This window comes from Pocillopora verrucosa, chromosome 10, assembly GCF_036669915.1.
Source record: "Pocillopora verrucosa isolate sample1 chromosome 10, ASM3666991v2, whole genome shotgun sequence".
Lineage (NCBI taxonomy): Eukaryota > Metazoa > Cnidaria > Anthozoa > Scleractinia > Pocilloporidae > Pocillopora > Pocillopora verrucosa.
Window position 1 is genome coordinate 18,240,714 of NC_089321.1, and position 24,208 is coordinate 18,264,921.

The window sequence follows — 24,208 nt, forward strand, 5'->3', positions numbered from 1 at the left end:
ATCCAGGCTACTGTGTTTCTTGGGTATGAAGCAGTTTTGTCCTTCATGCACTTGTTAAGATAATGTTACAATATGTAGCATAAGTTTGTTATAATCCTCGAGTGTTAATGAAATTAGTAACTACTGGAACAAATGTATCTTTTCATGGTAAAAGGGAAAGTTGTAATATAAATTAGTTTATAAAAAAATAGTTTCTTTCTCCACTAGCCTTTTAGTTGATAATGGTAATAGGACTGAGTGAAGAACAATTCGCTCTGTAATCATACAAGAGATTCACAAAATTGGATGACCACAAAGCAGGAGTCCAATTTGTCCATCACAAGTATGATTACTAACAGAACTGGACGACAAGAATCCTGTTACTAATTAATCATAACTGTTTGAATTTCCAAAAACAAAAAATTCATTTAGGTCAAATATCTCCAGTAGAGACAATGTCTAAAGTAAAAAAATTTCTTCATGTTGGAAATTCCTCAATTTTTATTTAGGATAAGTAGCTGTTGGTATGGTTGTTGTGTTTAATTCTGTGATTGGTGGATTTGGCTGAGTGGACTTAGTATGATTGAGTACTTCAACAGTCTGATTTTACAGGTGTCTGATTATAGCCAACTGTCTGATTACAGCTCTACTGAACGATTAGAGATTGGACAGGATCTGCGTAACGTATCCGGATAGATAATAGACTTGTTGTTGTGTTATCATTAGTTGTTTACAAAATTGTGCTTTCAAAGTTAAATATATAAGAAACTTTACAGCACAGTTTTACAATCGACTCTATTGTTCCCTAAGTATTAAATTGGAACTTATGTGGCTGTTTTTAGTTGCTCTCTTCAAAAAGCCTATTAACGGTCAGCCCGTTCGGATCAACAAACATAGTGATAGAGTTTTCGGATCTGTTCAGGCATCCTAAATAGCAACACTTATGGTCATAAGCGAAGCTGAGTAATCACGAAGACTTGGGAATAAATCTATCAATCCACATCTTCAGTCTTCTTCTAGCTTTTCTTTTCAACAAGGAACTTAACACCTGCTTCATCGATATTCTGAAAGGCTCTTGGGCTCTACTTCGTCTCGTTTCATGTTTATTCAGAGGACTTCCTGTCACGCAATGAAGTGAAAAACTTTCCATGAGCCGATTTCACGAAAAGAGACTGGCACTAGAACGGTCGTACCAAATCCCTTGTCTCAGAAGTAACGGATAAACATGGCCGACAGCATTTCACAGAACACCCGTGGTGTGCGGCAAAACGAAATATCGTTCCTTAGCATTGACATGTTTGTTTCAACTCAAATTAATAATATATAAGTTTTTAAAACGAAATCACTTAAAAAACCTGTCACTATGGGCAGTTCCACCCAAAGCTCCGGAAAAATAACACCATTCCAACAGATGATATCTTCAGGGTCCGGAGCTTTGATAACCAGTCTCTTTGGTAAGTTTCTAACGAGTGTTCTCAAAGGTAACCTTTAGATACTTGAGGCTACTACCTCGTAATCTCTTAGTTTTTTTCTCGTTTCTGAAACAGTTTTGGGCGGGTTAAAAGGAGAGTTTCATGGCAAATTTCACGTTTTCTCAAAAAGTTCATTGACATGATGTAACATTGCATTTCACTTATCACGTGCAAGTAGCCAAGAGCGTGGGAAAGGGGTATGGGCAGGGCAGGTATGTAAGTTTTGTGTAAGTATGTGTTGCGCCTGAACTTAACTACTTTCTTGTTCGATGGTGATTTTAACACGTGCACATCTTTCATATACTCGTTACCAGTGATGTAATTGAAAGGGGGACTTTTGCATTTTGCTATGGCCTCTCTTGCGCCTTCCTCCCTAAGACGATTAAAATCCAAAGTGTCTCAATTACTTCGTCGACATTTTCATGTCTTTTGTTGTTGTTTATTTTAAGTGACTCCTCTTGATGTAGTAAAAACAAGACTGCAAGCTCAGCTCAAGCCTATCCCAAAATGTAAGAATTTGTTGTCTTGTGATTTTATTGTTCTTTACGAAATGGCTTTTGTTAATTTACAATGATAATGCTAATAAAATGATAATGTTAATATTAATGATACTGACAATGATGATGATGCTAATAAATGTTATTAACAGCAGTCAATTCTTCTCCTGCACTTGGGTACTTGGGGCTACAGCCAGAGACTGCTATTGTTGCTTGTGGTTTGCCTTCTTTTCTATTTGTCTTTTGCCAGTTACTAGAACATTAATGATAATAACAGAAGAAACAATTATTTAAAAGTTTAATCTCAATGATGATGAGATATTAAAGCCTAATTAATGAACTGCAAAGTATGTATGTTTTGAATAGATTGAAAGGAGAAAAATCAGCATTATGTCTTATTAGTAAAAGTGAAGAACAGTTCCCGAAAGATACTATTGGCCAACTGTAAACTGACAGTTGGTTGACAGTTGACTCACAGTTGGCCAGCAGTTTTCATTATGTTTCAGGCCAAAGTTTTTGCCGACTGTCAGCCAACAGTCACCAACCTGTTGGCAACCTGTCAGTATCCTGTTGGTAACGTGTCTGTCGGTTGTAAACTGAAATGATCATAAACGTTTACCTATATATTGCTTCTAAAAATACATAAAAAGGAGAAAAGTCATTTCAAAAAGATACCTTGCACTGTACTCTCAATAGCTACGATGGCTTTTGCCCACTTTTTTGTTTTGGCTGGTGAAACTTTCCCAAATTGGTTTTATTTCATTTATCTGCTATATTGAAAAGTTTTTCTAGTTCCCAATCCCCTAAATACACTGCCTCCAAAACCCTTTTCAGAAAGTCTTTATTAGAACTATTTGACCTGTTGGTTCATTCACTTTTGCAAAGTTGGTGGCTCCTAAAGGAGCCGTTTTTTTTTCATTTCTGAGCAGGATGACATCCCTACTCTTTGAAGTGCAGATCAAACATCAATGACGGCTGACTGTCGGTAATGTGTAGGTAACCTGTTGGCTGACAGTTGAGCGACAGGTTATCAACAGCCAAAAATGGGAACCATTGTTCACTATTACCATCTTATTTGAGAGCATTTAACCATCTAAATCAGCAAATTATGTAGATTGGAAGATATAATCTTTTCAGTTCCTGCCTGACACTGTGAAAGACAATCTCAAAATGATTTCACAGTGGCATTTAGCAATGCGTAATTGAAATCAAAACTTTTTACTTGCAGAAATATCTCAATAGATGTGATCCGCACATCAAGGAAGCTTTGAGAAGTCTTTTTTTTATTTTAAGAGAGAGAATTTTACAGTTTGAATAAGTGACTTCTGGAGAAGAGAGCTACTGAATTTGTGAAGCGGGCAAGCTAGGAAATGCAATACTTTTAGTCAGTCAATAGAATGATGGAACTGAGGAATAACGGAATGGCAGAATATCTTAAGATGTAGAATAAAGGAGTATCATAAAACACGAAATGTGTTTTTGCATGAAACAAAAGTCTCAAGAAATGGAATTGCTATAGGATAAGAAAGTCATTTACAACTTATAGGCAAAGTTAAAGGATAATGAAAGATTTAGAAAACATTTCATAATAAAAAGAAGTGAAATTAAAACATGACATTTCAGCAACAATGTGTCACCATTATCAAATGTAAAATTATTTTAAGTTCAGTGACATAAAGAAAGGAAAGTGTAAAACTAAATTAGAATCAAATGAGGTGGAGTAAAACAAAAGAATATACATAATTAAATGAACGGTTTCACTGGAATGGAGTCTTTTTGAGTGTTCAGAGTCAGTCTCTTTTTCTTATTAAAAGCATCTCACAAATAAGGCACTCAAACTTTCTGTGTCATTTCTTTAGGATGAAAAATTGCTCGTGAAGATTGTTCGGTCTTCAATTGTGTTTGTTCTCAAGATGTTTATAAATGATGGAATATTTGTGCTCCTTAATGTGAAGGTGGAGGTGATGGTTCATGTAGCCTTTATAATTTACATCACACAAATTACATTAAAATTCATCCATAATGCATTGTTTGTTTACCAGTGAGGACTTTGTTTCTGTGACTTTTAAAATTTTGGAGATTTTCCTACTTGTGAAAACTGATTCTAGAACACAGTCAATTTTCTTTCCAAGGTCACTTAGTTGTCTGCACACAGTGTTGGCAGAAAGTTAAAGTAAGCATACTATTAGGTATTTATTGTTAGAGCCCAGAAGATTGGGGAACCATAAGGTTTTCTAGCCAGCCCCTTAAATTATTATTATTTACTATAGTTATCATTATTATTTTTGTTGATATTATTATTTGCTACCATTTGGGTAGTGTTTAATGTCAGTTTCACAACATATTCTTGAATCACATTTCTCTTGTGGAACAGGGTACTCATAAATATGTGGAATGCCACAGGTTTTCTGTTTTGTAAGTGGGACAAATATTCTGCAACACTACATTCTGTTGTCATTGTACAACCTCTGGTCCTTTTCAATGCTATAAAAATTGTGCTACACTAGTAGCCACATGCATTTTTGAATGTCCTCAACTTGCTGGTTAGAAGGGAAAGATGAAATTAATATCTTTAACAACAACCAATCCTTGTGCAGGACTCTTTCATTATCTGAAATATAGGATTGATTAGAGATGACACATTTAAAAGATATAAAGAAAAATTGGAACCATATGTATGTATGGATTCAAGATATCATAATTGAAAATGGCTATCTGTGGTACAAGAGTTCATGTTGTGCTTACATTGAAGGAAAACTGTTCTAAAACCAAAAAAAAAAATCAATCTTCATTTTGGCTCAATGATCAACTGGTGACATGTTAAACTTAATAATGGGTTAGGGGAGAGGTAGGTGCACATTTGCTAAGATACTGACATTGATCCCAGCATCTTCATAAAACTGTGATGTCATAATTTTTTTTGAATGACTATGTTGGTAAATGTATATGTTGCAGATTAAAATGAAATTCTGGTCAAAATGGTAGTAATCTTCAGGGTTGTAGGTCAAGTTTTATTTCCTCTCAGTCCAGATCCATCATCCTGATTGTTAAGCAACAACAACAACAATAACAAAGTGTTGAAACTAGTATAAAATCAGTTTTAACTATGACATACACATATCTTTTCTCTCTAACTGTTTTATTTTCATGTTTTAATCCTTCAGCTCCATGTTACCTGTTCTGTAATGGTCTCATGGATCATCTGTGTTTATGTGCCAATCTTGGATCCCCTTTCCATCCATTTCCTCATGCTCCTCATCCTCCTTTTGATTCAACATTGGTAAGTCTGAGAATGTCAGCACTTTACTGTTATTAAAATATGTTGTCCATAATAAATCTAAAGAGGTCTGCACTTCCAGTGGTTTTTTCCCCTTTTCAGCTAATTATGTGTGGGTTGGAATTATAACTATGTGAAACTACACCAGGCACATGTATGAAAAGATTTCGTTAAAATGTACTGGTACTCCTATTAATGTTACATAATAAGATTATTTCTTCAAACTAGCAGTCAGAGGTAGTGTCACCGTCATGATCATGGTACTTCGAGATATTAAGTTCAGGCTTTTCCAAATGAGCTACATAGTGACCTAAAATGATAAAGAGGTCTCTAGAAACAAAATTAAGTGGTCAGGATATAAACCTATAGGAAAGTACCTGGAAAACCCTTGGAATCCTCTAATGAAATGCCAGCTTTAAAATGGTTACAACAGTTCTTACTGCCAAAAAGACACTTTTCTCACTTCCTACCACTAAAAATTAGTGGTACAACATTTTGTACCATTTTTTATCTCACTTAACTTGAGAATATGAACAGAAAATTCCAGAGCTCTCATAATTGTTGAACATGGGTCGCTAAATTGGCAACATTTGCTGTAAATTTAGCACCTAAATTTGATTTTTGTGTCCAGGAATATATTGTGATTTACTCCTTTCCTATTATACAGATGAACTTTCGATTGATAATTCTTGAAATGGAATTGAATGACAGTTTTGTTTCAGTTGAGTACACAGTTCAACAATGTGTACTCAAATCACCTGAAATGGTTGTTAATTTAAGAACAGTTTATTCAAATTCCAGGATGCTTTGATGAAAATTCCTCGCTATGAAGGCATCTCAGCATTGTGGAGAGGCTTACCACCAACTCTGTAAGTAGATGGTTTGAGCAGTTCATTTGTTTAACTCTCTTTGTGAAATTCAGAACAATGTGGTTTATGATTGCTGCTGAGAGGGATTGTTTGAAATTGGTTTGGGTCTGTTTCTGAAGGAAAGTTTTTAGTTTGTAAAGAAATTGTCATTGTGCATGAGTTGGTGGGCAACTAGAACACTGGACTGATGATAAAATTAATTTGAAGAGAATGAAAATAGATAAACAGCAATAGGTAAGTTTGGAAGCATTGCACCAGGAGATTACCTTAGTAAACATTTGGTAGAAGTTTAAAAGAAGTGTCATGGATGTTGGTGATAAATAATAGTAGTTGAACTGAGTGAAGTGCAACCTGAAATCATATGAGTGATTTAAAAATTACACAAGTAGTGATTTCAGACCAAAATTATGTTGTATTACAGTATGATTTCAGACCGAAATTGCATGACACAAAGTTCAATCACTTCATTATATCTATTTTGAAATTGTAAAATTCCGTTTCTCAAATACAGGATTTTTAGTCTATACAAATGTTTTATTTTTCCAATGCTGAGCTGGTCTATAAAACGTTACAAAAGTTGTTTTTCGTTTTCCTATCATTTGATTTGTTCCTTTCTAGAAGCCTTGAAATCTGATGGGTTGTTCTGTTTTAGTAAAGCTGTCTCATTGTCACACCATTACTTGTTGAATGACTACCAAACCAAGGTTGCAACTTTTCATACATATTTACTTCCAAAAATCTTTTTCTTGCTATGACAACAAGAGTTTGCTCAGAGTGCTGACTGACTTTTCTTATGGTTGTGTTGCAGAGTTATGGCTGTTCCAAACACAATGATATATTTTACTCTTTATGACCAGCTTAAAGTGGTGTATGGATTTAAAGAGGGAGAGGAAAACTTTTGGTCACCAATGTGTGCTGGAGTTACTGCTCGAAGTAATATTTGGTTTCTCTTTTGTCATTTTACATAACCAACAAAATTCATTTGAAAATTACATGCACATCTCATTCATGAACTGGTATTTAAAACAATACCTCAATGACCTCTCGGGCCTTCTTTCAGTCTGAATGACTGAATAACTTGATGTATGGTAAAAGTAATAGTCAACATGACCACTCTTTATCAACTTGTGTGTATGAGACTAAATGTAAATGTTACCTTCTATCTACTTGAAATACAACAACATTATCCATTGGGTTTGGTGACTAATCTGATCATATTTTTTTTACTTCAGCTGCCTCCATCACATGCATATCACCAATAGAAATGATCAGAACCAAACTGCAGTCAAGAAAGGAATTTAGTTATAAAGGTATTGTTCATCTAAGTTGCATCACATACTACACATGAAGTCCAACCTTCATGATATTTGGAGTGTAGTGGTTTTTTTTTTTGCACTTTGTCTGTTGAATGTTTCTAGTTACTGGTAAATGGAACAGATGCATCAAGTAGGAATCATTTTTATGCATGACAGTAGTTGAAATTTTAAGATGATTGTCATGAATGTAGGTATCATCTTTGTAGGCGTTTTTTGCAATATTCTAATGCATTTCTTTGTTTTTATTTCAGAGCTTGTAAGTGTTATTAAGAATGCCATTCAGCAAGGGGGAATGTTATCACTCTGGCATGGATTAGGACCTACACTGCTCAGGGATGTACCATTCTCAGGTTGGGACTGTATTAATCAGTAACACTGATTCCAGCTGTAGTATTTATTTGACTCAAGAACTGATTTTCAATGGAATTGACCCCATTTTTTAGTCATTTTCTATCATCTAAATCAAACTAAAATAAAAACATCAAAATATCATAATGTAGTTTATTTACATGCCCTTTTTTATCAACATCAACAGGATATTTCAAATTTAACACCAGCATATTGGTGTTAATCATATTGTAGTAGAAATTCTACCTTATTGTTGACCTAAGTATTGTTGCTGATTTTCTGTTTGTCTTTTAAAAGCTGTTTATTGGATGGGCTATGAAGTCCTAAAATCAAAGTTTGTTGAGCCAGGATTTATTGCTAGTTTTTCATCGGGAGTGCTGTCTGGAGCTGTGAGTACATGTCTCATTTCTCATTATTTTATTTCATAGGCTAAATATTCTGCGCATTATGTTGTGTAGTACAGTGTAAAAAACAAAACTCGAGAAGTACAGCAGACCATTTATATCACAAGACATGAAGCTTAGTTCACTTTTGTACTTAAATTTGCAGATTCTCCTTTTTACCTACATCCATATTTTACATACCTGGGAAGACACTTGATAAGTTGAACCTTTGCCAAATAAAACCTTGTGTTAACTGAAAGGAAAATTTATTTTCCCTGGATTTGCATCACACATATATTGTAATTTCACTGACTGGGAATGACTGGAAATCTCCTTGGGAACTAGTCTGCAGAGAAGGTGTAATTGGCAGGAGCAAATATTAACTTTGTGAAAATTATAGCTGTCACCTTTGATTTTAACAGTCACAAAAGGCTGGAGAGAATGAAATTTGTATTGAAGGGGTGAGTGGGGAGAGGGAGCAGAGCAAATAGACATAATTTCTACACTGATCTTTGGAAAAGATCTCCTGGCAGCATTAGCGGTTAGTTTTTGGAAGAGCTTGATATTTCAGATGCCAGTGTGCATCAAATGAATGATGGCGGGTAAATATTTGAGTGTATGTTGTTTTAAAGTATTGTTTACCATCAATGGAAATAATGGAAGAAATATCATCAAATGGATTAATGGCAGCTACACTCAAGGATTGTCATTTGGAAAATTATGAAGTGCAGCAAATATCAGCTTATATTTGTGAATGGGTAGGAGGTTTTTCTCTCCTGGCTGAAAAACTGCTTCACTCTTTCACTCATTGGCTCTAGGTGTTTGTTTTTGTCACATAAGAGTGCTTCTGGTTTTTTGAGTAAACTCATTAACTGCTCTTTTCCCAAAATGCAGTGACACATAACTAATCAGGGGTCATTATGCTTCTTAACAGCCCCCTCAGACAGGCCTCTTTTTGCTGGGCCCCATCTCCTCCCCCTTCGTTGACTCTAACTCCAAATCAAACATGGCTGGTTGAATAAATGACTACAAGCTTCTTAACATTAACCTGCCCTAATAAGATGCCTGCACTGCAGACTACCTTGGTAACATGTACCCTGGACAACTGATACATTTCACTAACTTGAACCAGGGGACCTGCATTTTCAAAAAATCTGGGTTTCCTCTGTAGCACTGACTTTGTTTGTCAATGCTTGACAAATGGAAACAAGATGTACTCTGCTGTAATCCAGAAAAGTTAATTTCTTTGACTAGGGTTCTTGTTTATAGCCATGTATCATTTTGCAGGTTGTTTAAGTAAATGTTACTGACTATTTCACAGAAGTATATATTTTAAGAAGAATCCAAGGTCATCCCAACTTTTCCTAATTTCTTATAAACTAATCTGCCCTCTACATTAAGATGCAAAAAATATGTATTACACCAATTGTGTAAATCCCCTCAACATTTTCTTGGTTAAGAGTACATTTAATAATTACAGTACCTTGAATTTCCATGAAGCTTTGCTTCTTAAACTTCTTGTTCAAAATGTTCCATTTTCACCCAACACTTATACTGAGAGAGATAAATTTGACAAAACTTTTATTGTTTGAGAAAATATTTTTCCTTAATTTCCAGTCATTTCTCAACCTTCTAATGACTCAAACTATTTATAATGCAAGGTTTTTCAATTTCCCTCCAAAGGTTCAAGTTATCAGGAATGCACAGTGCAATTATTTGCCCTAATCATCCATCACATCTTTTTCACATACATGCATGTTTCCATTTCTGGTTAGTAATAGATTACAGATGACATTAAAGTCTGGTGAGGAAAAAAAAGTGACACAGCACAAAGCTGTTCTGTGATCTATTACTGTACAGATCCATGGCCAGATATAATCTATTTGTTTCAAATGTTAAAAAACAAAGTGTTGTGGATGGTGACATCATCTACATCTGCCCTCCAATGTCATAAGCAAGAACCAATCAAAAGCTTGTACAGTTCAGCTCATCAGGTAGATAGAAATATAGATAGATAAATAGGTCTGATGGATAGACAGACTGACAGATAAACAGGCATATATTTGATAGATTGCCTACTAACAATTTGAAACTTTTTTCAATTCCTGAAAATCATTGTTTTGCAGATGGCTGCATTGATAACAACTCCATTTGATGTGGTTAAAACACACAGACAGATGGAACTTGGTGAACTTGTGTTTAGTATGTAATATTTTCACTGGTCAAGCTATCTTGTGTGTTGTTGTATCCCTTAGTTATCACTGAAGTGATCAACCATGTGTAAATTGTGCTCTCCTATGTCAAAGAATAACATATAATTTACACTGTTTTAATAAGTAATCTCTGTTTTGATTTAAAATTGGAAAAGCTGTTTGAGTGATTTATTTATGTTATTAAAACAACCTTTACAGAAAATGCCAGTGCTGTCAAGAAGTTGCCTTTTACATTCTCACTGATTTTCCAGTTGTATAGAGAAAGTGGATGGAAAAGTCTCTTTGCTGGTGAGAATACAACAGTTACAACTCATGAAGTGTTACGTGATTTTTTCAGTCTCACCAGTTACAGAAGTCAGGGTTACTATTATTTTATCTATTTATTTGGAATTTCTAACAAACAATAGTAAGTGATTGTGGAGTCATATGGAATGGACAACCTTGGTCAAAAAGTAAAATAATAATCACTATTTATTTGTCAGTATTTTACAAATAAATAAAGGGGGTGAGTTTCTAAAGAAACTGTGGTGCTGCATTAGTGGGAAAGTGTAACTGGGTAATGCAGTATGGTAACATAAATTGGCTACTGTAGAGAGTTTTAAAAGCTGACTTTTTAAGTGTTAGCCCTTCATCAGCTTTTAAACTCTTTATGGAGGTCAATTTACGCTATCAACTCAGTTGATAATGCTAAATTACCCTAGTATTTTACAAAGCTGTCCTTAAAGGGCATAACTAATGTATGTGATACTGTTACTAGTAGAGGTCTCGTTTACACGCATGGTCTTGATGGCTAGGAGTGTCTGAAGGAAGATACAGCCCAAAACCAAATGCTAAAATCCTCATGATCCTCATACAAAATCCTTTTTAGAAATGTAAGTCTGTGTAAGGTGTCAGCTTGATTTTTTTTTTCCTTTGAAAGGTGTATCAGCAAGACTGATAAAAGTGGCACCAGCATGTGCTGTCATGATCAGCACTTATGAATATTCCAAGTCTTTTTTTCGCCAATACAACATGGAGAAGGCTACATCAGCAACAGTAACTAAAATGTTCTGATTCAGGGGCTCTTCAGAAGTAAACACTGAAGTGAACACCAGGAGGTACCTCAGGCAGTGCTCAGCTATTGTTCTTTTAGCTGAATCTGTTGAAATGGAAGCAGGTGGACATTTTTGACATCGCTACTTGGTTTCAGCATGGAAAAAAAGGACCAGTACTTTCAATCAAGTGATGGAATGGATTAACTTAACTTAACAGCAATGTAGCTGTTCAAGAGCAAGCTTTGGTTACTATATGTGGTAAATGATTGACCAGAAATGGCAGCCAGTAGCCAGGAATTGGTTGCACTACCAGCAAGCTTAAGTTGGCAATCAGACACCAACTTTTACTTCCTCTGTCAACCTAGGATCTTTTGTAATATTGTCAAACCATGTTCACTGTTTTAAGAAAGTCCATTATGTATTGAATCTTTGCAGTTTTCATCCACATAGTATGCATTCTGCTATGTTGAATAGTCTATTATGTCCTGGATTATCAACTCCTATTCAGCTTGTAATTTATCTCTATTCGATCAGGCAGAACTGACGAAACAGCAATGTAATGTGAATATTCTCAAATTATGATATCATTAATCCTTTGACCTGTAAGAGTGATTTGCATCTAATTTCCCTCTTACAATATCACCCTTGAATCAAACATTAATTAAGGTCACAAGATTAAACTAAAGCAGCTCTTGTTTGCACCTTAGGAAATGTGTAGTGAATAGTATGGAGAATATGCATACTGATGCTAGGTGTTAAGGGTTAAAAGTAATTAATAAAGGTCTGAGTAAGGAAATAAGAGAAAGTTTTGGTCAAATACAGAGTTAAATATACTACACACAACTCCCATATGTACATGTAGGCAGTTTTAAATCATGAACATCCTTTTCAATGACTAAGTTTTCAAAGTCATTTGGTTGTGAACTGTATGTCTCTTGCTAAATGGAGAGAAAATGTTCGAAAGAGCTCCGACAAAGATAAAATTTGCTGTGCAATACCCAAACAAGGCATATGGGTACTACACCAACTAGAGTAATGTCAACTTATAACTGTTGATGATTTTCATTTGAGAGAAGTTGTTCTGCAACTGTTGCTAAATCATTAAGGTCGGGTTGTCGTGGAGTTACAAATGGAGGATGTTCTCTTCTGGCTTTAAACAGTTCTGTTGGGGCTCTACAAACAAACTCCATACATTCCATCGGTCTAGGAGTGTCTTCTTCAGGTCCTGAAAAATTGAAACATCAGAGTTCTTCTGTTAGAGTTAAACCTGTCTTCTACATAGTCTGAAAATAACTTGAGACAAAGCAAGAGAAACCATGATGTTAACCGACATGTTTCATATTCATCACAAGTACACATACTTTACCCGGTAAAAAGAGAGCAGGATCAAAGTGTGATGGTTTAGGAACCAAAGGTAGAAGCCATGTAATAACTGCAGTTTTCTGTGCATACTGATCTTGAAGAAAGCCTTTAAGCTGGGCATAATACAGATCACCCTCTATGTCTTCGATGGATACTATGTCACCAGCCTGGTAAAGAATACCCTTTAACAAATGCAAATAAATGAAACACTTAACTGTGTCAGGTATCATGTACAAATGTCCACCTTCCCTGTCTAAACAACAACCAACTCATAAACCACCATTTGGAAAACAACTTGCTATGCTTCATGAAGATTAGTTTAAAAACATTAAGAAACAAGAACTGAAATGTACAAAATACAGTAAACAATGTTCACATTTTGGAAAACACCATTTTGGCTTCCATGATGTTATACAGTTGTCATTATTATCAAGAGACAATAGCTCTTTCATTTAATTGAGTCCCAAGGGAATCATACAGGTAATTACATACAATTAAACATTGAGATGGAGAATTCCAGTTTGAAGGTGACACAGATCAGTTTCGTTTTTTTCTCCCTCTAGCTACTTCAGTGCCATTCAAGATAAATTTTAACTTGTGAGATAATTTTTGTTAATTTAAAGATTATTTGTTCCACCAGAGGAGGTTTCCTTAAAATAAGCTCTTGTGTGTTCAGGATTTTTCTTGGATATCACTTACAATAATTCTCTTGAACTATTTTCTTAAATTTACTCATTTTGAAAAAGACCAAACTAGTAGTTATCAACTTAGAATATTTCAATTGTTCCCTCCCTTCTCTGTTTGGCCTTTTTGACTAAAAGTTGTCAAATAATGACACATGATGAGAGGATCAATTAGTTTATGACTATCATCCCCAGGTCAAAATATAAAGTATATTATATATTATATTATTTTTAACAATAAATTTCCACAAAGCCATACTTTGAAGTAAATCCTGTCAGCTGCAACTACAGTAGCAAAACCCTCTGGTGACTTATAAGGCTGCAATCAAAATGACAAATAGTTCCATATTTGACAACAGATAACATCAGTGTCTATCAATGTACAAGGTAGTACACCTCCTTTAAGCTTGGGGTATTCACAAGTGCTAAGGTAATCTTTAAAGAAGATGTTTGACTCAAGTCACTGATTCAAATGGGTGAAACGAAACCATACAGAGATAACTTCAAATTTAATGTGTGGTAAAATCTTTACTTCCTAATTATTATGTTAAAAGTAACAAGAAATTACTTAATTTGTATAGGTAATCACATGAGGCCAAGTACTATTAAGGATTAATTGCACGAGAGTTTTCAAAATTTTCCAAAATTGCCCGAGTCGCGAAGCGACGAGGGCAATTTGGAAAATTTTGAAAACTCAAGTGCAATTAATCCTTAATAGTACGAGGTCTCATGGGATTACTTGTTTATCAATAAAGGGCAAAATTTATACGAAGGAAAATCACGCGCGCAGTCTATTTTTAACAAATTTCAAGATAACGAACGGTTGCTATGCAATGGATTAGCCAATCATTAACAGGTAATCATGCCCTCTCTTGATTACTAAAAATGCCCTTGATTAAGAAAAAATGCCCTCTCTCTCAACCAATCAGCGCTCAGTAATTTTGCCCTTTACTGATAAAACTGTAAAACACCCAGTCTGTTAAAAGAGGGTATACATGTAAATGTAGCATTAGACTTAGGTCACAGACCAAAGTACTCTTTTTGTAATTAAATGCTGACTGAGCTTCACTCTAGGAAAAGTTTTATCTTTGTTCAGCAGAGTGGTATGCCATTGTTTGCATTTTATGACCATTTACATCTTGAAATCAGATGAAAATGGCATTAAAGTAATGATTGTTGAAAACAGTTGCATTCCTACAAGCACAAGGTGCAATGTCATGTATTTCATCAAATTGGACAAGTCCTAAAAGTTTGCAAAGACAGTTTTGTCTAAAAACGACTAAAAGAGTAATTGCAGAGATATTTGGATTTCAGTTAAGAATTTGAGTCAATATATCGGTTCCTCACATTCACGCAAGAATTAAAAAAACGGAGTTGGACTTCCTCACAGGAGTAACCTGTCCCTTCAAAACTCGCTAGATATTTATCCTTACAGCCACGTAAAAATTGTAAGTCTATTGCATGGAAGTTGAAAGTCTGGGCGCATTTTGGAAAAAAAAAATCGAAAAAGTGGTCGTTTGGGTTTTACACTATACTTATTGTCTTAATGTACATTTTTTTTCTATCCTTCGAGGCCAACGTGAAATTTCTCATTAATTTGTTGTTAGTGATCAATACAGACCCTTTTCATCGAGTAGTTTATGGTCACCTCTCTCTTTCAGGACCTCAGTAGAGTAGTAAACATTTTGTATGAAAAAAAAAGCCTCAGGAAATAAATTTGGCAGTTTACAATAAAATAATTTAATGTTCATGTTGTATGTACCGAGGTAAAATATAACATTTACTTAAATTTACCTTTCGTTTCATCTTTTGCAAGGAACGGCGACCTCTTGATCTTTCCCCTGACTTTCCATTCCAACCTTTTCGTGTTCCTGCCTTAATCCTTGCAATGAGCTTTTTGCTCTCCTTAGAGCTTTGTCGCTGAGCACGAACGCTAGAATTAACTCGCTTCAAATGGCAGCTGTTACAAAGGATTTCGCCATTAGACCCTCTCCTCCACATCAAAGAATTCGCTATTTTGCAGGCAGAACATTGGGGATTATGATCAAGTGACATTATTCAAATGCTCGTTTTTGGAAGATCTTAAACCGATCTAAGATATGCAGCTAAATCACACTAAATTTACGTGGACACGGATTACAGTTAGTATCATCGGCCATTTTGTTTGCACATGCGCTTAACATAATACCCACTAGACTTAGCCCCCCATCAGATGACTTCGGCCGTACGTGAAAACTGAAATGCCCCACGATTTAGATCCGTTGAAAAACTTAACACAAAAAACGCTAAGGGCTCATGAACGTACCAAAAAGCTTTCCTTCAAGAAATCTATATAGTTAACAATGTATCTCGTGAGGCAGTGGAGGGACCGAAAATGATAATTCTGAGGGATCGGGAGCAACGGGAATCTATATTAAAGGCAATCTGATATCCACCGCCATAACCGATTAAAAGGTAGCTTTATGACCTCTCAAAATAATATGTTCTGATATGATCAAATCCGCAAGATCAAATTCCCTCACAAAACAACGTTATCTCCACTTGTTCATCGACAGGAGATACTATTGCGAAACCAGTGCGAGCACCGGAATCGTATTAATTTTACCCCAACGTAAATATTTTACAACTTTCCGCTGTTTTTTTAAGGTTTTCTTTGTAAAAAAAACTCACTTGCCACCTTAACCCTTACGTAGTTCGCTTTATTAATTGCAGATGAGAAAACGATTGATTATCTCGTACCCTTCAATTACGTGGTGATGTATTGGCACCCATTTGACAAACGTGCTATTTGGTTTAGAGACAAACTCCAATGGGGCTGTCGTTTATATTCGGTGGTGCACGTGCCATCTGCCGTATTTTGACCTTGAAAGCCGCGGGTTTCCCGTTGGGCACACTCATTAGATATATTTGAAACAGACATTTGTTCCTTTGTTAAAGTTTGGTTTATTTTGATAGGTTTCGTTTGCATTCTAAATATAGTTTACTTAATCAATTTTGACTTCGAAGGATATGTTCCGCACGTTCTTATCATACGTTTGTAGTTTCTCTTAAGAACAAATTTTAACTCAGATAAAGGAAAGGGATAAAAAAAAACGAAAAAGAGCATCTCAAAAGTTAAGTGTAATTGTCATGTCTGTCAATTTATTTCTAGAGCAACACTTCTGGTTTGTAAGCAAATGAAGGAGAGGAAGTAGTAATAGTGAAATAGGTTTTGTGACTGATTCGGAGCATGGACCTTCAATGATCTTAAATGGATAAAGAAATATTGAACCTTCGCCGGATGCGATGTGTGAAAAGCGACACCATCGAATGTGGCGTATTTTCACGGTCAACATGATCAAATGCTTTCGTCAGGTGGGGGGGGAGGGGCTTGAGAGGGGTAGGGTGAGGTTAACACCGTCGCCTGACATTGGAGATTTAAGGAAGCGCAACGTTTTTCATGAAAAATTAGACAGAACTTAGCAGCTGAAATTAAGTCGATTCCTTTGCCTCGGCTGCTAATAGTTTCATCTTTTTTGTCGCGCACTCAGTGAACTGATAACAAACTGATAACAAAAGTGTTGTGAATGAAAGTAAAACTTGGAGAAGTTCGGCCATCATTTTCATTTTCACTACATGACTCAGCTGTTATACTAGTTGTAAGCAAGTCAAAATATAAAGTCTGATACTTAATTCCATGTCAGGTTCTCCAAGTTTTAATTCAGCTCACTTTATTCGTTTCAGTTGCATGTTCAATTACAGACAGGAATACTGCGATCCAGGATAACTTACTTTATAATACTTTGTTGAGCAACTTTCATTATATATCCTTGCTTTAAGTTAAAGAATGATCTCAAATGAGAGGCCTTACGGTTTCAAAGTTAGATTTATAACTTATTATATACCTACAACTAATAAGCTGGTCCAAGATGAGTTGAAGTGATCTAGATACGATCAAGGTAATCAGACCAATTAATGTCAGAACGTGTATATATAAACTGAGGGTTAGTTTTGGTTGGTATGTTGACTCATAATCGAAAGCACTAGGAAATATGGTACACATTTGTCACAAGCAGACGCTAAACGAATTCTGGCTACCCCGGCTCGTGATTGCTGTTATCACAGCCCGATATGTTGTGCCAAAAGAGCGACTGTGAACTCGTAAGGAATGTTAGCCTATGCATTAAAACACCCTGCACCCTGCTGGGATCACTCATGTCTGGGAAGTCCTTTTGTTTGTGCTCAGACCACTAAACAATCGTGCGTACGGCTCCCTCAGCTTTGGGTCGCCAAAACTTGGATAACCTGGATCTGTCTGGAGGTTAGACTCCGGTGGTTAGTCAGTCATTAGTCTTTCAAATTTGAAAATTTGAATTTGAGAGACGAAAATCCCCGAACCACTAATAGATGCATATATTCCTAGTACCGTAATGTAATAGTAGGTAAAATATTCCTCAAAGACACTTTGTTTTCAGTCACGAACTATCATAAAAGTAGCATTAGCACAGGGTCATACACTGCCATTCCACGTGTGCGAGGTTCAGCAGAGATCATCCACAATTCCTTCTTTACACCATCTCGTTCGTCCTAGATAGACGCGATTTCGGTATTTCTTACTTCTAGAACTCTTGGGAGAAACTTCAAAGCTTTTTACGTTTCTTTCTATTGATAAGAACCGGTAACACCGTGAACTCACGGTAACATTGAACAAGATCTTGTTAAAGGCGGGAAATAAAACTATGTAGAATAGACATTTGGATTTCACTCCGGCGCCTTCACAACTGACTAGGAATCTTTAAGCGCCATTAGGGAACGATGATCTTACAAAAATATGGCAGGTAACAATTCAATTGATTTTAAAGTAACACCTCCAGTGTTCTCTCTACAAGAAGAGCTAGTGGGAGTGTTGAAGAACAGATCTTTACCGACCAGACGATGAGATTTAAGCCGATCAGGAACTCACCCGCGCCGCGGAAAGAAAGTGAATGAACATACTATTAGTATTTTCTTATTCACAGTATCCTCAATTAACACTTATGACATATTTTGGCCTTCCTACCTCGTACTAAAAAAGCTCGCAATAATCCAAGGACATCCTAGTGTTGTTGAGTCAACATGCTTTAATCTCCCTTGGTATTCTCTTTGTTGACTCAAGTGTCTATAAACGTTTGTAGGTTAGGAACGGATTAACACTTTCACTTAGACAATATTCTCCGGCCTATTAATATACCAGTCGAGAATGTGATGAATCAAATTTTCTGATGAAATGACATTTTTCCTTTTTACAAGCGAATGAGTGAAGCACATTTTCCTAGAAAGCTAGTTCGGCATGCAGAGGCTAACAAAGGATACATACTCATTTCACGATGCATACAACAGCGATTCTTGGCTAGAAACCTGTGCATGGCTGCTGCTTACACGATTTATGAATCGTTTCAAACAAAAAAAGATCGTGTACGTGGCCAGTGTATTGCTTTCGCTCGTTAAACCGAAGTAGTACGTACCTTTTCTTCTCGGTAAGGAAGGGAAACAGAGTACGGTTATGACCATAATACTTGGAAACAAAGTATACCACTGCATGGTAAGGAAATGATGAAATCAGTGTAATACACTGCCTTTTTAAAATTGTAAAGGAAAGTAAGTATTGACCACGTCTTTCTCTCGCTTCATCTTTCTCTGAGGATTTGATTTTGAACTTCCGAATCTGATGAATAAAAGCTCACGGTAATAATCTCCCGAAAATAATAATGGAATACACTTTAGAATGGTAAATAATGGGGGTTATCAGCATATCGAGTCCAGGTGGTCTTTGAGGGAATGAGTAAAAACTCAATTCAGTTGGTTAAACGACTGATTTTATTAATCTGCTTGACGCATAATTTTTTTATGAACTAAGAAATAAATAATAGGTCTGGTTGTAACGTTGAAATTTCGAACGTACATAGATAATCTACACAGGCAAGGTTACCATCATGTGGAGAACACGATTGATAACACGTACACTCTTACACATTAACATCCTTTAAAAATAATGTCTTTTAAAATTGCCAACCAAAATTTTTTGCTTATAATTAAATTTTAGAAGAACAAGAGTTGGTTAAGCAAGATTTTTGAGTTGGTGAAGTTGCACAAGAGCCTTCTTGGGAACGCAACACCGCCTCTTTAAGAGTGTGCGTTCACAAAAAAATTTTATGTAGGTATTAAAATGTACAAAATTCACCGAAATGACACGCTCTAACCTGACAAGCAATTGGTCTGGAAATAACACCGTGGTAGAAGAACTAACTCGAGTGAAACAAATCATCGATGGTGCGATGCGAACTCCCTAAGATTGTGCTTTTCCGCACTTCAGTTTTATAGCCGAGTCCTGTGACAAAAAATGTAACTTTCATCATTAAAACGGCCACAGTGAATATACTCGCCTCCTTGAAATACGTGTACAAGGCCTCGTATTTTTAACCAGCAGCCCTGGATAATCAGCTTTCCATGGTGATCACGGCTGCCAATCTAATTTCCCATTCTGGAAATTTCCTTACCGATCTAAAATGCATCAGTTAATTTTATAAGCTGATTTTTCATTTGCTCAAAAACTCCGAAAATACACGCATAATCTGTCGAATAATTTTGTCTTCTATCTTTCATTTTGCCTGGAAATCCTTGGTTTGCCATGTATTTTATTGATGACAAATATTCTTCTTACTCAGTTTACTGCACTGCACGAGTGTTATTGTCAGGACTAACAGGACTTTAAAATCATGAGGGTAAATGCATCTGTGTGGAAGTCACAGTTTCAAGATGAGCAATATCCTCGTACTATCATACAGTTAGCAGTTAAGACACTAGCGTCATATTTTGCCATTCCAGTGTGCGTGGTCCAGCTGGGATCGTCGTCCTCTTCATGTACTTCTTTACGCCATCTTGTTCGTCTGTTTTGAAACCATGTTCTGACTTGCGCTTCAGTAAGGCTTATTTCTGCGGCTAGTTTACACCGTCGAGACTTGGAGATGTATTTTTCGTTGACAAACTCTTCTTCGAGTTTTTGGAGCTGTTCTGGCGAGAAAAGAGGCCGTTGCTTCTGTCTCTTGATAGGTTTGCGAGGCCTTCGTGGGTTTGCATAGTTTGCTGTAAGTTAAATCAGTTGATAACATAATAGGTCTTTAACCGTAATAGTTAATATTTGAGCTTAAAAAAGAAAAATAAAAGTAATAACCAACTAAGCCCAAAAGACTGCAATATGTGCAGGTTACTGCAAATGAACATAGGAGTTTGCAAACTCAATTTTCTGCATTTCTCCAGTTCGTGAAGAGGACGCATTCAGAGCTGAAAGTACCCATTTACTGAGAAATCAGATATAAGATTGGGGAGTTATCAGCATAACTTTTCCTTGCATTTTTTTTGCTCTTCATGACCTTCATGTCCGTCGCAGTTTTTTCCAAAGCCTGACAACGAACCAGAGCTGTTAAATCAGTGCTTGAGTGTAATGTGTGTTCCTCATCGGCTACCGACGTAAATTTTCCAGAATCTCTTGGTGAGATATAACAATGTCAATTTCCACCTGTATCAGAGGTCACGGTAAAATGATCATTTTTTCAGTCTGACAAATCTATCAATATCACAATGGTTTCTGTGAATCAGAGGAATTGAATGCATTTTGAAAGGATTCCGTTTATTCAGGCACGTCAGTAAATTGCACGTCAGATTGTGCCAAAAGTGCCAGCTTCCGAAGTTCCATTGTATTTTTATAAAAGTGGAGATGTTTACCATTGCACGTATTGCTCGTATGCGTGTGCGTGGGGAACACACGAGTCCAGCGGAAATGCTTATAGGTTACTCTTAGCCAATAAATATAGCACATCCGCTAGCGTCCTCTCATATTCGGTCCACTTAAGCTTCAATTTTACGCTTCAGGAAATCAGTTTGAACTTTCCAAATATTTCCGAAAGTGATTGATAATTTTAGCCATCGCTAATCATGTTTGGCTAACTTAGTTAGCACCTTTGAGGTCGTTTTCGCAACTTCTTTGATACATCTAAACAATTGTGATGACTAATGCAGTCGACGGTTTTTTACCACTTTGAAAAGCTCCCAAAAAATGTCTACAGAAACAACGCCAAAGAATCAGATCATGGGAAACCGGCAGCTGTAAAATCTGATGAAATTTCGTTTTATGTCTTTTCCTGTTCTGATTCCGAGCAATTAAAAGGTCGGTAAACACCCCTTCTAATTACCCATTGAATATGTAGTGGTTCACGGAGTTCCTCTTCGAATAGATAAATGTTACACTTCACCATTCAAAAAAAATAATTATACGATATTGGCCTGTTGTTAGTATTATATTAAAAGACACATCTCTGATTGTTCACCTCCTTTGGTGTGTATTTTGAAATTCTGACGCAAACATTATACAAAATGTTACGGCCTAAGCTAAAGGTTTGCAAGCCACATAAATTTATATTTCATTGCGAGTATTATTGTTTGGTGTATTAGATGTGCAGGCCCTTTTTAGCGTATTTATTTAAAAGAGCATTACCCTAAGAAGTTAACCTTTGCACGATTGAAACATAAATTGGGGAAAGAATACGTTTCACAGATATGTTTTTTTAAATTTAATTCAAGTTCAGAAATCGCACGCTGGATAGCTGTTTATGAAGTGAAAAGTTATGCTCTCCAAGAAGGTGCTATTTAATGTATCACGTTGAGACGGGTCATACATGATTTATTGCAGTTCCGATGGGAGTCTGCTAAGGTAGAAAATGTTGCACCGCTTTACTTATGTATAACGTAGCTTCAAGGCTTCGTCATATCTTTTAATCTAATTTATATTATAACTAACCTGGAGGGATACCGTGCCTCGAATATCTCGTAGCATAAACCCATGCCGGCCAGACACTGTTTAGATCGAAGTTACCTTGTGCTGCACTCAAACCTGTGCCCTCTTTCACGGGGCGTGTTTTCCTTGCCGTGTTTTCGCTGGCAGGGGAAAGATTGGCGAATCTTTTATTATGTTCGTTGTCTTCACCTCGTCGGTCGTCGCAGAGACTGAGCAGGTTTTTAATGGAGAAAGGATGATTTAAGACGGATTTAGAAGGGATGACAGGGGAAAAAGCCGAGCCATATTTCACTCTAGAAGACATATTGCCTCAACTGATTATGTCCCTTCCCAGGTAAATTTCTTACAAGCAGTCAACTTCTCGGCTGCTTGGCACCAATATAAGTTAGTTTGGAGACTCCAGTCTCGCGCTTTGATAACCGGCTAATTATGACTCTGGAGTACTGTAACTTAATTGGCTCGTTGAGATACTGTAAATAGGTTGCGGTCAGGAAGCAGACATTTACACTCCCTTTGAACTCCCGTGCTTTCGTCGGAAAAGTCTTTCATCGCTTGTTGGGACAAACTTTAGAAGTCACACAGCGCAGTGAGAAATGACTAGTTTTAGTAAGAGGGAGAAAAGTGGTATAAGTTAAGTGGTGCGACTTAAGACAGAAATAAATACAAACTAGCATTGCCACACTTTCGTGCTGAGGGGCACATCTTTGCGAGGAAACAGTAGCACAGTTAAACTTAAATTTCTGCCACTTTCCGGACGGGAAATCATAATTTGCAAAGCATTTGAAAAGGTATTCGATGCAGAGACAGATTAATCTGTAATTTTTCAATCTTAGATTGCGCACATAACATTGTGCGATCCAATTCGGAAACGAATAGTCAGTCATTTAAGTCCACAATTGTAGGTCAACCTTATTTTATTTGACTAAGATCATTTTCCAAAGAAAACAAAGTGCTAAAAAGCAGGAAGGGTTACGATGGATAAATGCACAATGAAATTTATGGCAATACTTAAGATCATGCAAAGCACCGTTCGGCTCACGGCTTCCCCGCCGTTTTGGAGCAGCGGCATCTTGTTTAGTTCTCAGCATGAACTCTGAGTATCACGACCACCCTTTGATCGTAGTAATTTGAACGACATCCTCCAGAAAATTTTACTAAGTGCCTGGGGAGGGGTTGAGAATGACTTTGAAAATCAGAGTGGAGTCACTTTTAGTTGCTAATATTCCAATTTGCTCTTACAAAATTTAAAAAAAAAACCCTCTCGGGTTCACGTTAAGGAGCCCCTTGTCGTAAGCACAGGATCCGAATGATCTATTGATCGAACTGCAACGAGTAGGAACCTGCGGAAAAAAAACACCACACATACAAAACGCGTTGTTCTTCCTAATACACGGGCGCCTCAGACTTGCAGACATAAAAACAAGAGATGGTACATGCCATACCCACCACGATTGAGTGTCTGAGGTGACACCGCGCCACCATTTGATAAATTTGTCTCAACCGAAAACCAAAACTATAGAAAATCAGGAATGTTGGATGTATAGTATTTAAACTTTTAGAAATATTAAACTGATTATACATACTATAGAGCAAAATTCCAGTATTGTGCTACTTATCCAATGTTATTCTCATGTTTGAGAAAAGACAACTTAAATTGAGTTATCTTCAGGCGCAACTTCCCTCTAGACTACAGGATATGAGAAAAAAGATATCTGATATTGGGGTATAAAGGACTTAACATCAACTAGCGGTGTCTGCCGTACCGATGACGGGAACATGTGGGCGTGTCATTCTTTGTGACAATCAGCACGAACGTTTTTAAATCTTTGTCAAGGTAAAAACAAACCAGTTCCTTACGTCTGGTTTGTATTTCATTTCTAGTTATTCTCCAACCAGTACTGTGTACATTTCCCTGCGGTGACACACCTCCTATTGTTTTAGTAATTGTTTGCAGTTGATAGAATGG

The 24,208-nt window shown here is 36.4% G+C and overlaps 3 protein-coding genes across 4 annotated transcripts; 1 reads left to right on the top strand and 2 right to left on the bottom strand.

Moving 5' to 3' along the window:
- Positions 1–1,201: 1,201 nt before the first annotated feature.
- On the top strand, positions 1,202–12,604 carry LOC131787021 (mitochondrial glutathione transporter SLC25A40). Of its 2 annotated transcripts, none has more exons than XM_059104095.2 (11): positions 1,202–1,433; positions 1,901–1,960; positions 5,113–5,228; positions 6,027–6,094; positions 6,903–7,027; positions 7,327–7,404; positions 7,662–7,760; positions 8,056–8,147; positions 10,268–10,343; positions 10,553–10,642; positions 11,274–12,604. In XM_059104095.2, exons 1-11 carry the CDS (start codon positions 1,343–1,345, stop codon positions 11,405–11,407), a joined length of 1,029 nt encoding a protein of 342 aa, XP_058960078.1. In that variant the 5' UTR covers positions 1,202–1,342; the 3' UTR covers positions 11,408–12,604. The 2 variants fall into 2 exon arrangements, with proteins under 2 accessions (XP_058960078.1, XP_058960077.1); XM_059104094.2 differs by having other exon boundaries at positions 1,354–1,433; positions 6,011–6,094.
- Positions 10,808–15,600, bottom strand: LOC131787023 (GATA zinc finger domain-containing protein 1). The gene is made up of 4 exons (XM_059104096.2): positions 15,228–15,600; positions 13,693–13,752; positions 12,755–12,932; positions 10,808–12,613 (listed from the first exon to the last, which is right to left on the bottom strand). Exons 1-4 carry the CDS (start codon positions 15,486–15,488, stop codon positions 12,432–12,434), a joined length of 681 nt encoding a protein of 226 aa, XP_058960079.2. The 5' UTR covers positions 15,489–15,600; the 3' UTR covers positions 10,808–12,431.
- A 3,733-nt stretch (positions 15,601–19,333) lies between these two features.
- Positions 19,334–22,778, bottom strand: LOC131787124 (homeobox protein engrailed-1-B-like). The gene is made up of 2 exons (XM_059104218.2): positions 22,246–22,778; positions 19,334–20,534 (listed from the first exon to the last, which is right to left on the bottom strand). Exons 1-2 carry the CDS (start codon positions 22,544–22,546, stop codon positions 20,203–20,205), a joined length of 633 nt encoding a protein of 210 aa, XP_058960201.1. The 5' UTR covers positions 22,547–22,778; the 3' UTR covers positions 19,334–20,202.
- Between the last annotated feature and the right edge of the window lie 1,430 nt (positions 22,779–24,208).